This window comes from Lonchura striata, chromosome 9, assembly GCF_046129695.1.
Source record: "Lonchura striata isolate bLonStr1 chromosome 9, bLonStr1.mat, whole genome shotgun sequence".
NCBI classification, from domain to species: domain Eukaryota; kingdom Metazoa; phylum Chordata; class Aves; order Passeriformes; family Estrildidae; genus Lonchura; species Lonchura striata.
Genome location: NC_134611.1, coordinates 6,399,527 through 6,418,486, shown reverse-complemented (window position 1 = coordinate 6,418,486; position 18,960 = coordinate 6,399,527). Strand labels below are relative to the sequence as shown.

Genomic DNA, 18,960 nt, shown 5'->3' with positions numbered 1-18,960 from the left:
AACACTCAACACTTTCAATACTTTGAAAGGCAGCTGATTTGCAGTCAACTCCTAGACTTCCTATAGAGGTGGCTTTCTATTTTTGTAGAGTATATATATAAAATATAGCTGTCTGTTTTTGTGGAGCATACACATAAAATACGGCTTTCTATTTTTATAGAGTATATATGTAAAATATTGCCATTTTTGTAGTTCATATAAAAATATATCTATTTTTGTAGAGTATATATGTAAAATATTGCCATTTTTGTATTGTATATAAAAAGTACACATATTTTTGTAGAGCATCTGAATAAAATACACATTTCTCACAGAGCAGTATTTCGTTCATGCAACAAACAGTGAGCACGGTTTGAGGATGTATGCACAGAACTCCCAGCACATGGAAACACTTTGTAGCTCAGCATCCCTTGGAGAGGATGATGCCCACCTGGAATGTCACACAGCCCACAGGGAGGTATTTCCTGTCCTCCAGCATGCTCAGGTACTCTGCCACCAGGGCTGCAGAGTGCACCAGGCATTGGGCAGACTCGGCGTGGTTACTCCTCTCAGAATGTTTCCCTGCCATGTTCTGCAGCCACGTCAGCCTCAGGTCGGGGGAATTCTGGTAGCCCTTGGCAATCCTAAAGGGAGAGAAAACCTCTGTGATTCCATGTCCTTTCCTGCTGAACTAGCCCTTCAGCACGGTTTTTTCACACTGTAGTCAGTCACTTCTGCTTAAACATCAACCCCCCTTGGTGCTGTGTGGAAATCCCTGAGACAAGAAGCTGTCGAGCTGGGAAGTGACCCATGTGGTGGGTGAGCAGTGGGTGATGCTGAAGCTCCTGACCAAAGCCCATGTTTCACTGAGACTGGTGGAAATCCAAAGGTGTGGCACAATCGGAGCACACCCGCCTGGCTCCCTACAACAAAACCTCTGCTCACCACTGAGAAGTCTTCGGGGCCATTTGTGCAGACAGCAATATGAAATCTGGCACTTGGGGGCTTAACTTGGCTCTGGAATATCTCTTGCATATGGACACCATTGTATGTACCACCAAAAAGCCTTTTGGGCAAGCAGGTGCTGGAAGACCCCCAAGTTTACCCTGAAGCAAGCAGAGAGAGTTCTCTACTCAGGTGGAAGATGAGATTTCCAGGGATGGCTGGGGAATGAAAACTGCTTTTATCCAAGATAAGCTGCTTAAATGCCTAACAAAACCTCTCAGCACCACAATCAAACACAACAGACAGGCCTATGTTGGTCTGTGAGCAGTGAGACCCAAAACTGCTCCAAAATCAAGTCCTGTAGGTGCCCAAATGTGCAGCATCTGAGCCCAAACCCACGTGCAGCACTGATATCTCCTGTCCCTACAGTGCCAACTCTACCTGTACATCAGGTCAATCAGCATTTCTGGATCTTCCTGGTGCTCCTTCATTTTAACTGTGTCTGACAGGATCATATGGAGGTTGAACACTAAATCCTGGACCTGGGAAAAATAAGCTGTTGTAAAGAACTGGCAATGGGAAAACTGAGCTATACATTGTTATGTGAGGAATATGGTCACTCTGAATCTTTGTGTGTTTGCATCTTGTCAGAACTAATCAAAGACACGAGTTCTATGTGATTAGATGACTAAAAAAACCAAAATCTTGTCAGAACTAATCAAAGACCTGGGTTTTATGTTAGATGACTAAAAAAAACTAAAACCCAAACCTTTTCCAGGGAATGTATGTAAATTCCAGTTCTGGATGGAGGTTTAGGCATAGCCTGTTAATGAATTGCATATTAAATGTCTTGTGGTTTATGTCTTTTACCTGGTCAGGAAATGTTGTCTCCCTAAGTTCCAGATCCTCTTCAGCATATGTCAGAATAGTCTTGAGGGAACGCCGCAGAAATTCTTCATTGAAGTTCTGGGATGTCCCCACCAGGGATGAGAGGGACATGGTCACCTGCATCTTCACTCTGGCAAAATTCTGCAATACAGATGTTATTATGGTATTCCAGCAGCCAGGAGTCAGTGCAAAATCAGTGCTTTGGTCATGGCACTCTCCTCCTGACTTGATAATGAAAACTGAAGTTTTGCAAGAAAGGCTGTCTCAGAGCAATGATTAGAATAAACCTGGTGCTGTCAGATGTCATAATCTGATGCTTATTTAGTTTCAGATAAAGGTTCTGCAAAAATATTAATGCTGTCTGCTTGCACCTGATCCCCTCTCACACACCCTGAACAGAATGATGCTCTCATAAAACATCCTTTATGTCTGTTGGTTTTGCTTTGGTCAAGACTTAAAATCTGGAATCCCATCATCTTTGCTGTCAATCCCCCCAGAGCCCCTGGCCCAGGACCAGGGTGTCCCCCAGCTCTGTGGGGGCTGTACCCAAAGGCAGCAGCCCCCAATCCCATTATCTGCAATAAGCCATGAAGAGCAGCAGGACTCACGTTGCCGATCTCGAAGTTCTGCCTCATGAGGAGGTACAGGGAGGCACTGGCGTGGGACCTGATGGTGTTGACGCTGCTGCTGCAGTGCCTCAGGAGCCTCAGGCACAGGTCTGCACACTGCTCTGTCTCCTCCTCAAACAGCAGCTCAGGGAACTGGAAAACAGCAGGGGAGGAAATGTGCTGGGACAGGCAGGAATGAGCACTCAGACAAACAGGCAGCAGTGAGGGTGCACTGCAATGAGAGGGAGCCCAACCTCTCTCTTTTGAAGGGAATGATGCTCATTTCAACCACTGTATAGTAAGGCAAAACTGGCAGCACTGGAAGGCAACTCATTTTACCTCCCCCTCCAACTTGCTCCTACATCTACACCCTCACACTGATTTACAATACTCCCAAAATCTGAGGCTTACAACTTTGAGCTTCTCCCTGTACATCTACAGAAACTGGAAAACAAATCCATTTAAAGTGAGATTTGTCCAGCTTGAACCCCACCTGTGCTTTGAGCTCCCCACTGAGCAGGTGCCTCTTCCTACTCAGTGCCAACCAGCAGGAACCCACATGCCATCCAGGGTGTGTGAGCTGCACTTTTTGGCACAGCCAAGCCCACAATGCAGAAATGCAGGTACTGCTCATGAAAACCAGGCCAGGCTGAAAATTCATACTGCCCAAAATAGTAATTTCTTGGGGAGGTGACCCCATCCAAAGGAAGAAACAGCACCTTCCTCCCTCAGTGCTGCTCAGGGTGGATTTCTGCCCCCACAGGGGATTCACCTTTGAGACCAAAGCTCTCTGTGTGGCAAAGCAGTGCTGGAGGTAAAGGGCACTTTGGTTGCAGGCCATGCTGTGCAGCAGCACTTTGAGCACCCCGCCGAGGATGCTCTCCTTGGACTCCGTCACGGACACGGTCTGCAAAGGGACACCAAGACTCCATGAGAAAATGGGAAACCAAGACTCCAAGAGAAAAATGGGAAAGCAAGACTCCATGAGAAAAATGAACCTCCTGTGTTCCTGTCCATGTGGGAGAGAGCAAGTAGCTTAGACCAAAAGCCCTTTGCATGAGGAAATTACCCACTTAGCTGGGCCTGACAAACAGCCCCGTTCTGAGGCTACCCCCAGGTGAGGAACACCTGATCCTTGGATAAATCAGGTGGAATTGGGGATTCTTTGTCCTCAGTGAGGCTCTGACTTTTGGGGAAATTGTTCTGCTAGAGGGAAAGCCCACAGCTGGGCTCTAGCAGGGTTATTCAGGCACAAATTAAATCCCTGGGATTTCTGGGTCTCTCTGCAGATCAGAGGTGGATTTGGGAAGCATGGTCCTGGCTGCTCCCAGTCTGTGCCCAGGTTCATCTGTACAGAATCAGGGGACAAAGTGAGTACAGGTTCAGGAATCACTGGAACTCAGTGATTTAAGGCAGGTTTGGGAAGAACTGGAGGAACTGCTTGGGATAGGGCAAGATTTGGAGACTTTCTTTCCCATAACAAAGGGAGAACCTTCAAATTCTCAATTTCAAGACTGAAGGAAGGTATTGGTATGTAAAACCAGATTGTTTCAGGCTGGGATTTGGAGAGGCATCACCCCCTTCCTGCTGCAGCTGAACAGTTTCCTCAGCACTGAGGCAGTTTTGTTTAACAAAGTGCTGCCTGGCCAGGTGACTGTAATGCCATTACATCTCCATTTTCTTATCAGCCTCACCTGTACAACTATCTCTAGAGTATCCAAAATTATCAGGTTGGCTTCTGTTGCAAGATTCCCATCGATGAGTGCTTCGTGCTCTATCTCTGCCCTTGACCTGATCAGGGAAAACAAAGAAGTAAAATTACTTCCTGATTAAGGAACGGACCTACATATTTTCCAGTCAAAAATGTTCTCTCACAAGCAGGAAACTCCCAGTTACAGTTTGTATATTTATCACTGGACAACACCACAAAGATATTTCAATGCACCCCCTGAGAGGACAGGAAGGAAATCTCATTTTTTTACAATTACAGACTTACAGAGGCTTCATGTTCATCATGCTTGGAGAGCTCACACTGCTCTCTGACACTTCACTACTCTCCCAGGAACACAACAACAGTTTAGAAGCCCAGTCCAAGCCCAAAGTGGCTCAGCAGCATCGTTAGGCATGCGACAGCACAACCAGGAACAGGACATGTGGCTTTATGCTGTGGACACACGGTGGTGCTACACGAGCTGGGAACCTGCACTCCCACTGGGAGCAGCACAGTGCAGCCTGCCAGGCTGCAATCTTATCTCTCCAAGCTACACTGCATGCAATCCTTGAAGCACAACTTCCTCTCTCAGCTGAAGGACAAGGTTTTTGCTGTTCCATGCCAGGCACTCACTTTCCTGGAAAGCCTTGCAAAGTCCAGACACCCACTCACACTTGTGGCTCCAGGAATTCAGCACAACCAGCCCCTTCCAGTGGCACCAGCTGCACTGGGCAGAGATCCAGGGTGTACTCAAAGAACCCAGCCCTGGCCTGCCCTACCATAGGTGCTATCTCTGACAGACTCATGCCAGGCCAAATCCCAGAAAAACACACAGAAAGAGGGAGAAACTATCTGTCTCTTGGAGCTGTATTGCAGCAGCCCTTCCCTGCCACACTCCACATGCTCTGGGAGCTGGCTCACACCTCCAACATCTCCAGGACTGGAAGTTTTGGGACCTGGCCACACATAAAGTAATACCATCTGCATAAAAAGACAGCAGCTGCAAGCTCTGCACAGCCCTTGGAGTGAGAAGTCTTGTTTATGGGGTTTCAAAGGGCCAGGCTCTACCTACACACACAGGACACAGCAGACCCAGTCACAGCAAGCAGGGGTTAGAAAGCAGTTTTATCTAAGCAGCTCATTTTGTGAGGTAAGACACCATCCTTTGACCATCAAGGAATTCCAGAGCTGTTAAATGTGTACTTGAGGTCCTTCTGGGAAGGACAGGACTCAGACCCAGTGTTGGCAGTGAACTGCTGAGTCTTTCAGGCCAAATTCTAAGCTGGTGTGATTCTGGAATTTATATCTACATCACTTCAGGGTGAAATACCCTGGTCATTTGGCTTTCCCAATGACTCAACAGGACTGGAGCCTTGGACAAAAAGCCATTACTTGTCATAAGGAGAAATTACATTTTTTGTGTGGGACAAAACAACTAAAGGCTGTGAAGAATTGCTTTCTACTCCAGGAGGAGTCAATGTCTGCAAGGATAAAATCTGGCCTGATCTCCATCTGGGTCTGAGGACCCCATTCTTCAGTTTCTTCAGAACTTCACCTGGGCTGAGGTTGCTTCCCTAGGGTAAGGAACAATTCTTTTGCTGAGAGGATGGAGACTGCAGGTTGCAATTCGAAGAGACAGAAAACGTGCACAGCAAAGCCCAAACACAACTCCTGAGCCCTCTGGATTAAACCACACCAAGAGAGGGAATTTTCAAGGAAATGGGTGTAATAAGCCAAAAGAGCTCATTCCAGTCAGTTGCACACACACACTGAGAAGTTCTGCCAAGCATCACAAACAATGCTGTGATGATTGAGTCTGCAGATGTACAAAATAGCAATTTATAAGAACTGCACACCAATGCTACAGTACCTGGCTGGTTTGTGGCTTCTAAAAGCACAGCACATGTGGAAAAACAATCAAAGTGATGGATTAGGACAGGAAAGGAAAGCGAGCTTTGAGAACTCCAGAATGCTCTTATGGAATAAAGGAAATATGACATGAGATACAAATGCTATCTGTGGAAACTCTTAATGGATCTTTCCTCTACATTACAGCTTAGGGCAGGGTTTTAAGACAGTAATGGATTGTATAAATCTCTTTAAATCTGTTTTGGGAGTCTAAGGAAGCAAGGGACAGCAGAAAGGCAAAGAGTTGGGAGGGCAGTGTAGGAGTAAAACTATTTGCTTTTTTGTTTTTTGCAATGTTAGCCCTGTGCATCTGAGGGCTCAAAGCTGCTGGCACAAGGGCTGAGTAGCTGCTGGCAGTGACCTTCTGTGGGGAGGGGGACCCTGCTCTCACAGGCCTGGCACAGGGGTAGAGCAGAAGAATAAGGCAGAGTTACTTGTCAAGCTTCTCTGTGTTCTGCCGCCAGTGAGTCATATCCTTTCTCCACCTCAGATTCTCTTGACTTCCAAAGGCACTCCCAGAAGGGCTCCTCTCTGCAGGGTAACAACAAAACAACAGCAGTCAGCTGATGCTCACTTCAGCTGCACGAGCAGCAGCTCCAGATCTGCTCACAAGTGGCAGGTGGCAACAAAGATGATTTTCTAGAGCCTGAGGCTCTGTGGCACTCACCCAGGATGGTTACATGGCCCTAATTCTGTCACTGCTGAGTGGCACAAGATGCAGAGAGGCAGCTGAGACACTCACTGGTGAGAGGAGTCCCTCTCTTGGACTGCACAAGGAGCCTGAGTGTGCCAACCCTCAGCATGCCAACACTGCTGTCCTCGACTGGCACCCAGGAATGTTCTCAGAGTGGTGCCACCCCCCTTTCCCACCTGACAATCTTTTATTCTCATTGCTGGGAGGGCAGGGAAATTTCAAGTAATAAAAGTAATCTGGCCACATTAAGAAAAAAATCAAGGTTCCTATCTCTGAAGTGATTCCTTAATTATGGCTCTAAACTATTTTCCACCTTAGCCCACAAGTACAGGCGCATGTGGCAGAGGAGACAAAACCACAGCTCTGATTCTTGTCCTAACCCCTGGGGCACCCTTTGAATGTTGAGTGCTCCTAAAAATTACTGTGTTTTACAAACAGTAGAAATCACCAGAAGGTGCCTGTTAGCCCAACTACAGCTACTTCAAGGCTCCTTAAGTCAGCAGAAACACCCAGGTGAAAAACACAACTCAACACCCAGGCATTTTCAGAGCAAGATCAGGTAGTTTGTTTTCCTCTCTGATCCTTGAACAGGACACTGTAGAAGATGCTACACTGAAAAAAAGCTAAGGCAAGAACACCCCATAAATGAGATGTGATCTCACTTAAAAAGACAATCAAGTAGCACATAAAGTGTCTGCAATTTAGCAGAGGTGTAGAGATTTTGCAGAGCCAGGGAAGGATGCTGCAAACAACTTTCCTAAGGGACTCTTTGTATCCCACACCACAGATGGGTGCAAATAATTGCTAGGGATGGGAGGAGCAGCTTTTGGTAAAAAGGGGATGGCACAGAGGACTCCTTTACTTACCCAGCTGTCCTCTACTTCTTCGGACCATTTCCTGTCTTGCTCCTATGCTGCCCAAAATTGCTTCTTCAAGTTTGGCTCTCATGTCTTTTGACTTCTTAAATGTCAGACTGTTCATTCTTTCAAACACTTTCTTGCCCTGCAAATTCCAAACAAAACCATGAGGGAAGATTCTTTCAATTGGGGATATTTGCTAAGAGTTAACAACTAAAAATATCTGAAGACATGCAGTAAGAAAGGAACACAGATTAAGCTGGTAGGTAGATAAAACCAAATCAAATCAAATTCCAGCATCGCTATAGAAAACTCTCTTTTCAAAGTGGCACTGCAGCAGTTCCCAGATAAGGGGCAAGCAGCACAAACTGCTTGAGAAGTGGAACAAAGCACAGACACTCACATGGCTGGGAAGTAAACATGGGAAAAGCCTGGCCCTGGGATTGTGAATACAGGAAATACTTTGGAGAGAGCAGGAAATGCCTTTCTGCAGTCGTGTAAAGGATGGGAGCATAAAAGTCCTCAGCAGGGCCCAGGAGGGACCCCAGGGGGTTCCAGCTTGGCAGTACCTTGTACTCAAAGCAGGAGACACAGAGATAGAGCAGGTCCAGCAGGCGGTTGAGCTGCAGCACTGACAGGTCAGTGAACCACTTCTGCAGGACGCTCTCGTCCGCGTTCTTCAGCACCCACAGCAGGCAGATGAGGAGGCTGCGGCTGGACTCTGTTGAGAAGGTGGAGTGCTGCCTGCCACTCTGAAACACATTCCAGTCACCAAAGAGTGAGTTTCTTCCCTTGAGGTAACTGTAAAAACCTCAGCGGCTTAGGGGTTAAGCAGAGGGGCTGCATGTTATCTCATGCATCTATCAGTGTCTCACTGAGAGTGAACCTAAATCCCAGCAAAATGGGGTTATGGTCCTGGAGTAAAGGCAGGACAAGGCCGAAATGGGAGGCTCTGCCTGCCAGCAGAATCAGGATTCCCTCTCTGTGCAGAGAACAGAGAAAATGGCCTCTCCTTGTCCTCAGCCAGGTGGGAATTACCTGGGGTAAAATTTGTTCTTAGGATTTAAAGCTCATAGTGACTACTGCACTTCACAGATCTTTTGTAAGATTGTTTCAGAACAGAAGAATCTTTATCAGGAAAGAGAATTCTCCCACTTTATGAGGTTTGTTGGTTCCTATCCTTCCTTGGCATTTTCTTATGCCCCTCTGATACACACACAGCAACATACAAACATGGTTTGTCCCCTTGTTGCCCCTCTGCACACCCAGCTACAAACTGATGTGGACCCCCACAGAACCTGCTGAGTATTTGCTGGTTGACACAGACTGAGGGTCAGGAAATGGGGAGAGAGAGATTTGTACCGAAGAAGGGAGTAGGAAACTGCTGGGCCTGGTGAGCTGGGGGACAGAAGTCCCTGCAATGGCCATGGCCACTGTCTGGTTGATCATGCTGCCACCCTCGCTCTCGTAATCATCCACAGCAACACAGCTCGGCCTCCCCCGCTGGTTGTGACTCTCTGCAGAAAAATACACGACTTTAGTCAAGCCCCAAATCAAGGCTTCACCCTCCAGACTCCATCCACAGTGCTGGTCTCACTGAGCTGGGAATGCAAACTGAAAATCATCACACTCAAGGGGTCCTGCAAAGAACAGGACAATGATTTGAGGCCATGAAAGCAAAGAAAGGAATTCCCAAATGCAACCTCACAACCTCAGTACCTGAAACCTTTCTAACAACAGACCTTTTGACCCTTTGAATACTCCAAATCCCTTCTTGCAGCTTTACTGTGTCATGAAACTCAGAGGATGTAGAGGAAAACTGTAAATTCCAAACTATTCCTGACTGGACTCCTTGCCCCAATTTGAAATAACCTCTGCTGCTCTTTGGGACACTTTGCAAAGCACCCCTGAAAATGAACTGCTGATGGAGCACGTGACAGGAGGAAGAAGAGGAATTCTGCTTATCCTTTGGAATTAGGAACTCTGCTTATTCCTTTGGATTTAGGGACTCTGGTACAGTGTGAGGGGTGACTTTTTAAGCAGATCAGAGACATAGATGGAAGGTGGCTCTGCATTTACATCAGCCAGTGGGATGTAAACTAAAATGCACTGCTTTTTTTTATTTCATGCCAACAAGTGGTCAAATGCTTGAGTGCTAACAGGCACTGAAGGCACATTTTGCAAGTGAAAACAAACACCAAAAAATGTCAAAATCGCAATTCAGAAACAATCTCATCCGAGAGCAAAGGCGTTCATAATTCAATTTATAACACAAACACCCAAGTCTGGTGAGCAGCCAGCCAAGGCAGAGAATATCAAATACCTGTGAAGTCATAGAGCTGAGGCACAGTTTCCATGATCACGCCGATCAGAGGTAGATACAGCATTGCCACCCGGGCCTTTACCTGGGGGTCAGCGTACCGCGGGTCCGAGTCGTGGCTGGACAGCAGGTTGTGTACCATGTTGATGACCTTCTTATGCAATCCAAATAAACTGTTAAAAGACAGTTGGGTCATGCACATTAGTTAATATCTTCAAAGCAAACTCTCTTTTTTAACTAAGGGTCTTCAAAAAGGAAAAATAAAAAATAATCCCGTTTTTTATTTTTAACTTCGTGCGAACTGCCGTTGCATGGGTTTTTTTGATCTCCCATGGATTTTACAGATGGTTGGCTGGTTTTTCACTGTGCCTTGTAAAATGGGCAAAAATATCTCATGGAATGCACAATCAGTATAACGTGAACACTCTCATATATTCCATTAAAAACCCCCAAAGTCCCAGCTACGGCTGTGCTGAAGCATTGGATCGACTGAAAACTCTTAGAAAAACGTAGGGAATTTGGAAAACAGGGAGAGAAACTTGAGAGGACAGTGGGTTTAGTAAAACTATTCATTGTATTATTTTTTTGTTGCTATTTAACACCATTTACACAAAGACAAACCCTCCTAAACCAGAACATTGCTTTAATCAAATTACTAGGAAGCTTCTGCTTCAGCTTCCCACCCTACCCCATGCAATTACTGAACCAAAACAGGAGACTACACATCCATAATTCTGAATAAAAAGCGGCAAAGACATGAAGGGATAGAAGGAAAAATAGCCAAAATGGCTTCTGTCATTATTCAGATGCAAACACTGGCAGAGCCCTTCTATAGAGCACCACGTGTGACCCTCCTTGAAACACAAAAACTCCCCTGAATCTCTCAAGGACTCTGCTCCTTTCAATCCCCTCAGCCACCACGCAGAGGCAAAACTCTCCCAGAGCAAATAGCAGGCTCTCTCTGCAGCTATTTGCTTCTGTAGGCAAACCAGCCAAGAAGACACTTTACCCCATGCATGAAGCAGCCAAGGAAGCTCAGACATTAGGCAGTAGCAAAACATAAGCTGCAATGTTCAGACCTGAGGTATTAAAACAAGTGCTGAATTTCAGGCAGTATCCACTTTACCTGAAAAGTAGAGGTGAGTTCTGGTTAAAAAAAGAGGCTTTGACTGGATTTTTGGGGGTTTGAGGTTGAATATAAGGCAACAGTACAGCTAGGGAGGACATCAGCTATTGGAGCTGCAGGTCCTCTCTGTGGCTTTTAATCAAGCCATAATGAACTCCTACAATTGTTGTGTAATTAGTGAGAGCCTTAACAACTAGGAAGGAAATGCTTATTTAAGTGACTGGTTCCTTCAGATTAAGGACAAAGAAAAGTCTTTGTACTATTTTGAAGGAGTGGCACCTAAGTGGTGTTTTAAAAAAATTCAAGGAAAACTATCCCACAGGCCATAAAACTGCAGATAGGGAAAACATCCAAGCAATGCTGCATATTTCCAACCTAGGGATCCATGGATTTCTTTGTCACTTTCCCAGAGCTGGGTGGGCACTGTGGTGGATCAGTCCCTGGTGGAGAGGAGGAAATGCAGCCCTCTGCTCTTCCTGCCTGATAAGGCAGAGAATCAATCTCACCTCCCTCCCTCCTCTCCCTTATCTCAGCCCTGGCCTGGATTTCTGTCAACACCCACCCACACTTGTGCAAAACCAACTCTGGCACTGAAATCTGAGGGCTGAATTCTGATTTTCTCACTGCTGGCCTGCACCCTCAGCCAAGATGGGCAGCGTGGGTGTTGTGTGTGATGGCCAGAGCACCCCTGCAGTGTTTGCAGAGACAACTGGGCAGGACCCAGCGGCTGGGACTGTCACGCTCAGCTGGATCCCTTCCCCTGCACGCTTTGTTTGTCCTGTTTTTCAGGCTGCAGGTGCTCTGCAGGGCTGCTCTGTGCCCTGGCACACTGAGGGATGCATCCAACACACACCTCTGGGCACAAAGGAGATGACTCCTTCTCTTGTCCAATTTAATCCAAATAGTTCTTATAAAATGAGCTAAAACTAAACATATCCTGCTAATGGAGCAAAAAGAGCAAGGACAGAACACATTTAAAGCTCTGGATTATCTATCAAGGCTTAAAGCAGGTCTCTTAACACAATAGCAACTAGATTAACATCCCTTTCCACTCCTGCTGCAGGATAATGAACTGGGAACAATTCTGAGTTTCCTCCAGTGCTGCCCACAGTATTTTATGGAAGGCAAGTGTGAACTCTCTTCTGGTGATCATGTATGACTGTTAAAAGTCTGCACAGCAAGGGAAGACAAGATCTGAACACACTTGGTTTACTTTATCTGAAAGATCTACCAGAGCATTTTGAGCTTGAGAAGTCAACAAACCTGAAACTCCAGGTTTTTCTGGAAAACAGTAAAAAAGTAAATGTTTTACAGGTATACATCTGCCTCCAAATTCAGGAACTTGTATCAAAATGATCTTCAGAGCTGAACTGGCACCAGGGGCCTTTTTCTGGCTAGACAAGGTTTGAGAGAGGAGTTGTGTCCCCAGTGGCCACCAGCAAGCTCTTCTCTGCAGAAATTACCATCCTGGGCCAGGCTAAAGGGCTTGGTGGGCAGGTGGAGAACAGAAAGTTTGTGAAGAACAAGGGCAGAGTCAGAGACAGGGCCTGATTTCTAACCAGTGAGCAGGATGCTCCTCTGGCACAAAAAGGATTTCTGCAGACAGCACATATGGGTAAAGATTTGCTGCTTTCTCCATTTCAGGCCAAACAAATGGGACTGCAGTGTGTTATGTATATATGCAGGGAAATACTCCAGTTTATGGCATCACTTTTTTCTCCAAGAGGAAACAGAATGAATGTTTAACTCCAGAGACCTCTTGGCAAAGGGGCAGAATTAACCATGAATCATCAGCATTTGTTGACTCGGCTGATATTTCTGAGTCCACCTTGAGAAAAATGTCTGTGAGAGAACTCAGGACTGTGGAAGCAATCAATAATTTCCATTGCAACCCATTTTAAAGAGGCAAGGCAGAAGACAGCCCTAAATAACACAAGGAACAGACTGGATGTCAGGACTACAGCAGAAAATTATTTGCTGCACAAGTCAGGCGAGTCACTGACAAACTCTGCATGCTTGACTCTATTTGTCTATTTGTGTAACCCACAGGGGCCTCATCAATGCACAATTTACAGTTAAAAAGAGCTGGAAGAACCACAGGCAAAATATACTGTAACATTTAAAACTACCAGCAAGAAAGGCTTCCTAAATGTTGGAAATTATTTTCCTGTTACATTTGAGAAAAGCTATTTTCCTTTCAGAGCTCCAGAAGTGCCCCTGTGGCATCTGGGGGCTCCAGCAGGAACGTCTTTCCCTCTTCTCAACTGGAAAAATGTGATTGAAATCAGGTTTACAGAGTCTGGGATAAGGAAGAAACAGAAGGGGCAAGAAGAAAGAAGATTCTTAAATCACTGTTTTCATATCATAGCTTACTAATTTATATAAATTCTGGCCATGCCAGGACTTTCTTTGCATCCACTATTTGCGTGGAATTACAGAAAGCTCTTTGAAAAACAAAACTCTGTGAAGATTTACCCTTCTGCATCAGGATCTAGAATGACAGCCAGTTCTGTGAGCACCAGCCCGGCCAGGTAATGCTGCTGGCGGAAAGGCACAGACAACTCAAACATATTTGCAATCTTCTGGTCTTGGACATTGGTGGAGAACCCAGAACTCTGAAAAAATCAAGTTTCAGAAGCTGCATCATGAACAAAGTCAAAGCTTAGGAAATACATAAGAAGCAGTTTTCAGAATTAAAGACAACCTCATGCCTTTTCCCTTTTTTGTTTGTATCAAGGCACATCTACACTTAAATTCCATCCCAGCTCAGTAACCCTTCCATTAATTCTGTTTGTTATTATTGTCTTCCCCGTTAGGAAAATTAAACCAAATGACCTTTAAAAGTGGATTGGTTAAAAGATGCTCTTATTCATGTTGAAGAAGGCTTTGATTGATTTAGTTCATGTGATTTTGCAACTAATTATTCCACTTGAATGACACACTAATTCAAATTACTTTTTCTGAGCAGGCCAGGACTAAGCTGCAGGGAGCTCAGAAATCCCTTGTGTTGCCAGAAAAGGGCAACTGGACAAAGTATTTTCCTTTATGACTTATTTGTGTTTGCCCAATACAAGAGGGGACCAGGTCCCTAAGGACAGTGTATGGTCACTACCAGGAGAGGGATATGGGCACTCTTTTCTCAACAATAAAAGATCAAAAGAAATCAGAACCTCTGTGGCAGGAAAAACTGATTTCTAACTAAACACTTCCAAAAGTATTAGCAAGGGGGATTGAAGGTACAATAATACAACTGCCTCAGAGGATTTCATTCTCAGCTCCAAGCCCAACCTGTATTTCCCAAATTTCTCAGTACCTGGGAAGTGGCTGAAGACACAGATGGTGATGGAGATGCAGGTGGTGTGAGCAAGCTGCAGGGTAAATTCAAGGTGACATAGTGCTCATGGCTGCAAATGATGCGCAGGAAGTCCAGCTTCAGAGATGCCAGGTTGCTTGGATTTGTTAAGGAATACACCTTTGAAGACACCTGGAAAATCCAGCCCACAGCATTGCAGTCAGCACCAAAAGAGTGTAATTGCAAGGTGAGCCCTCCTGGCCCACCCAAAATCACTCCCAAAGCAAGAACTGGAAAGCTTGGTGTCATTAAATGGTCACACCCAGGTCCACAGCACTTTTTTGTGCCAGAAATTCAGTCCCTGATGTGCAGGAGCCACATACACCCTAGACATTTCTCTCAATCCAAAATCTACACACCAGTTGTATTAAATAACAAATGAAGAACTGTAGACTGTTGGGGGTTGGAACAAGATGATATTTAAGGTCCTTTCCAACCCAAACCATTCTTTGATTCTCTAATTCCCACATCCTATTGACTTCAGCAGGGAGTTGTGAGGACCACAGTGTGATGCACTAACAGCTCCAAGATGCAGGTTGGTTTTTATACCTATATCTTTTATATATAAAAATATAATTAATGACACATAATATATGTAATATACAGCAGGCAGCTTAAAATCTTAAATGCTCTTGCTGTTCTTCTGCCCCTTACAGAAAATGTTTTAGACTCCAAAGGGAAAATGAGTCCATGCTTAGTCCCACTTCTCACTGATCCTTTATCTCCTCTGTACATAGTGTCAGAATGGATGTTTGTAGTCAAACAAAAGTTTGTGGTTCAGGGTGATTTCCCTGTTACACTCAAATGAGGTGCCCTCCTTATGGGGAAGGACACCCTACATGCCCCAAAGGATAGAAGAGCTCACTGATCAATATGATCATCCAGGGTGTCACAGTCTGAGCTCCCTCACAGAACCTCCCACTAATTTTTGATTAAATTACTCTGAAAGTGGTGAGTAGAGGGAATATTTCTCCCTTCGTGCTGCATGTCCATTCACTCCAGGGAGTGACTCCTAATTAACAGTTAAGAGTGTAATCAGAGAGGCGTAAACCCTAAATCACCTCTGAGAATGTCCTGCTCTAAGAAGACCTGAACTGTGTCCATATTTTACTGTCTGCCCAGAGAAATCTAACAGTAGCAGGCTCGGCCACGGCTCAGTTAAGCCACAATGTTTATCTGCAATCACCTGTTTGTAGCAGGTCTTAATAAGAGCAAAAACAAATCCTCTGTCCATGATGGACAACAAATCATTGAGGAAAAACGCGAGACTGGTGTTGAGCCGCTCCACCATTTCCGTGTCCTGGAGAGAAGGAAGAGAAAACCAGGAAGCAGATGAAGAACACAGTGTGTTTTCAAGCAAACAAGAGGCAGGAGGGCTGGTGGCCGAGCTGGGCTCAGTGTAATTGTTTGCCATCACCTTCTGGAAGCGGGAGACTATATCACCAGCAATTGTGCTGACCAGTGCAGACACGTCATCCATGAAGCGCTCCGGGAAACGATTCTTCCTCGCCGCATCCAGTTTGTCAGCAAAATACAGATGATGCACCATGCTCTTCACCTATGGGGGATATAAATTACAGCAGAGCCACTTGCAGCTGTTGCTGGTTCTGTTTGAAAGCAGGGGCTGGGAGAGATCAGGGAGGTGTTTGCTCACCATCAGCTCGAAGAAGAACCAGGCCTGCTGAAGGGCCGCCTCCCGCACGCTCCCGCTGCACACAACCCACTGCAGGGCCAGCTCCTCGTGGAAAAGCTACAGAGTCAAACCCAGAGTCAGCCCGAGCCTCCAGAGCAGCTCCCAACACAGCCCCCATGAGAAATGTCAGCACGGTCCGTGGCAAGTATGGCAAACAATGAGTTAAGCAAACTAAATAACTGAGGACATGACAGCAGCGGTGGCATCCCATAAAGAAATCCCCAGCTAACAATGAGGGATGAGGTTATGACATGTGATGTGAGAAACGTTTCACAGCATCTCGCTCCAGGATTCAATCTCAAGTGTCAAAAGAATTTTCCGCCCGCCCCCAAGAAATAATAATTAAAAAAAAGGTTGGTGCTCAAATTAGTTTAGTTTTAAAAGTCTACCTTTCTGCCTGGTCTGATTTTTGCAGGAAAAAGGAGTAAAAAGTGGATATATAAAGTGATTTGTACAAAAATGTATATTTACTGTGAGAAAGGACTTAAACGGTAAGAAAGAAACACGGGGCTCAAACAGCTCTTGGATTTCTTTTCTCGGAAAGGAACAACCCACAGACTGACAGTGGCAGTGGCCACATTTTCTTTTCACAAAAGCTCTGGCATTTTGCCTTTCTGACATTGTTTACGAGGTCCTCATTTCCTCTAAGGGAGTTCACTTTCAAAGTGACTCCCATTCCCTTTCTGGAGTCTCTCTGGATTAACACCTTGATAAGTGAGCTCAGCATACTGAGCCATCCAACACATTTTCATTTTGCACACAAAATGCATCATTTACGTGTCTAGACAGTGCTATTCATATTTTTTGAAAGCCAGTAATAAACTGGCCTCAAACACTATTGCCATTAAATCAGACAAGCAACTCCTGATCATTTAATTCTTCCCAATTCAACTCCAAATACTTCACATTCCCTACAGCCTGGATATTCAGAGGTGTTAAGCACCAGCAGTTCCTAATGACCTCGGGGGGGGAAAAAAAATAATCAGGCTATAAATAAAAGAATAAATTGCATCATGTTTTCAGAATGACTTGACCTCCCTGCCCCACAATATCAATTGTCTCCACTGAAATCTACCTTTTTGGTTGGTAATCGTCCTGTTAATGTTTGTAAGAAACTTGACGTCTCAGTGTGCGAAGACATACGATTACAACTTCGATCCGTAGCCTACGGAGTGGAGATGAATGAATGATGACAGGACATTAAAGTTTGCCGTGGATGGGTTTTGCAGCTCAAGGACAAAGAACGTTTACAAAAATACTCTTCCAACTGTAGGGTTTTTACAGCTTTTTTAAGCATTCTCAAACTCTTAGGCATTTACAGATTGGGTCTAAACAAAACGACAGCAATTCTGATAGGTTTTAAGACATATAAGTTATTTAAAGAACTGCATGTTCTGATGTACAAAGACAATGCTGCAAAGCATGAAACTTTTCCATCGTTGCATTTTATCAACATGCACAGGTAATATCTGGAATTTCAGCCCATACCTCTCAATCCACCAGAGGCCAAGCATGAGGGGATGTACCCACAGCCACGCTGCTGCTGCCACGGCAAGGGGAAAATCACTCAAGTTCTGCCTCTGATGGAAATAATTTGCCACGAAAGCAAGTGAACTTGGACTATATTTTGGGAAGGCTGATAAACTGGGAAGGAGGAGCAGTTGAGAGGTATGTTCAAGGCAACCATGCAGTGGAGAGCAGCAGGCAATGGGGGCTAAATAAACTCTTCCTGACTGAAGCTGCTGTGAAGTTTTCATACTTTGCAACACAGAACAATACAATTGGCCCTGGCAAATCACTGCCTCCAGCACTCAAATGGACATGTTTTCAGAGAGAATTTCATATGTGGCAATCAATTTGGGCTCACAATATTCCACTCAAACAAGTCATGAAGGATTACTGGACGATGAGTACTAAATGCTTGATGAGAATGGCAAAATGGCTCACGACATTGAAAGGAATGGCAAACATGGACAAAACTATGAAGCTGTGATTAATGTTCCCACTTAGAAATGTGCTCCACCTGAAGCTGAAACTAGTGTGAGAGAAAGAAAAAAAAGAAAACAAAAGCAGTCACAGCATTTACATTTCACAGACCAGCAACCACTGAAATGAAAGGAGGGGACACGCTCACGCGATCAGAGGTTTTTCATGCACTGTGGTGGGGTGGTGGGGGAGAAGATGAGAATTCATAAAATCAAACTGAAAAGTTTCCAAATAAACAATTACAAGAAAAAAAAATCAAAACTGGAATATGCACTGAAAGGAAGATATTCTACAGGGAAACATCACAGAAAACAAAGGCAGAAAAACCTCTATGGAAGACACCACCTGTGTTGACTCTGCACTTGGGCTGGGGTTGGATCCCCATGGGGCTGCTTTTGGACCACCAGTGTTTACCCAGGAATTGGAGCGGTCCAAGCCCTGGGCATGTGACAGAAAGCAGTTGGGAAAGGAAAGAAATATTACATGTTGCATGCCATACAGTAGTCAAAGTTCAGTCCTTACAAGCAATCAAAGTGGTTACACTGCAAACACATCAGCACTTAGAACCTGAGTTCTCAGGTGCCTGTCGAGACATTGAGTCCAGAGGATTATTTTATATCTCACATACATACAGAACATTAATCCTGTCAACAGCTCTGGTCTGGCCTGTCCTGTCTGGAATGCTTGACATCCAAAAACTCTCCTCCTCCTGAAAAATCCCACTTGTCTTTTGCCCAGTTTAAACCCATTCCCATGGAGCCAGGTGAGATTTACACTGTGACAGAGGAAATCTGGTGCTGAGATGTGAGGATGCTCTCTGAGGTTTCCAGCACCTTCAGGTTAGCCTGGATTTCATAAGCTCTACAATTCTTACAGAAATTCTGAGAAACTGA

At 45.1% G+C, this 18,960-nt stretch overlaps 1 protein-coding gene across 8 annotated transcripts in view; it reads right to left on the bottom strand.

The window, feature by feature from the left end:
- DOCK7 (dedicator of cytokinesis 7) overlaps positions 1 to 18,960 on the bottom strand; it is a 95,121-nt gene that overhangs the window by 15,003 nt on the left and 61,158 nt on the right. For 2 of the 8 annotated variants that reach the window (XM_021542714.3, XM_021542721.3), the window contains exons 23-41: positions 18,413 to 18,505; positions 17,157 to 17,246; positions 16,043 to 16,138; positions 15,806 to 15,946; positions 15,575 to 15,688; positions 14,350 to 14,520; positions 13,512 to 13,651; positions 9,914 to 10,083; positions 8,953 to 9,107; positions 8,160 to 8,342; positions 7,600 to 7,735; positions 6,474 to 6,570; positions 6,002 to 6,019; positions 4,115 to 4,211; positions 3,193 to 3,327; positions 2,421 to 2,573; positions 1,795 to 1,953; positions 1,366 to 1,466; positions 431 to 623 (exon numbers count right to left, since the gene is read on the bottom strand). In XM_021542714.3, coding sequence (XP_021398389.2) covers positions 431 to 623; positions 1,366 to 1,466; positions 1,795 to 1,953; positions 2,421 to 2,573; positions 3,193 to 3,327; positions 4,115 to 4,211; positions 6,002 to 6,019; positions 6,474 to 6,570; positions 7,600 to 7,735; positions 8,160 to 8,342; positions 8,953 to 9,107; positions 9,914 to 10,083; positions 13,512 to 13,651; positions 14,350 to 14,520; positions 15,575 to 15,688; positions 15,806 to 15,946; positions 16,043 to 16,138; positions 17,157 to 17,246; positions 18,413 to 18,505 — 2,442 coding nt within the window. The remainder of the gene's footprint in view (positions 1 to 430; positions 624 to 1,365; positions 1,467 to 1,794; positions 1,954 to 2,420; positions 2,574 to 3,192; positions 3,328 to 4,114; positions 4,212 to 6,001; positions 6,020 to 6,473; positions 6,571 to 7,599; positions 7,736 to 8,159; positions 8,343 to 8,952; positions 9,108 to 9,913; positions 10,084 to 13,511; positions 13,652 to 14,349; positions 14,521 to 15,574; positions 15,689 to 15,805; positions 15,947 to 16,042; positions 16,139 to 17,156; positions 17,247 to 18,412; positions 18,506 to 18,960) is intronic. The other 6 variants (XM_021542730.3, XM_021542739.3, XM_021542749.3 and 3 more) reach the window with 5 other exon arrangements.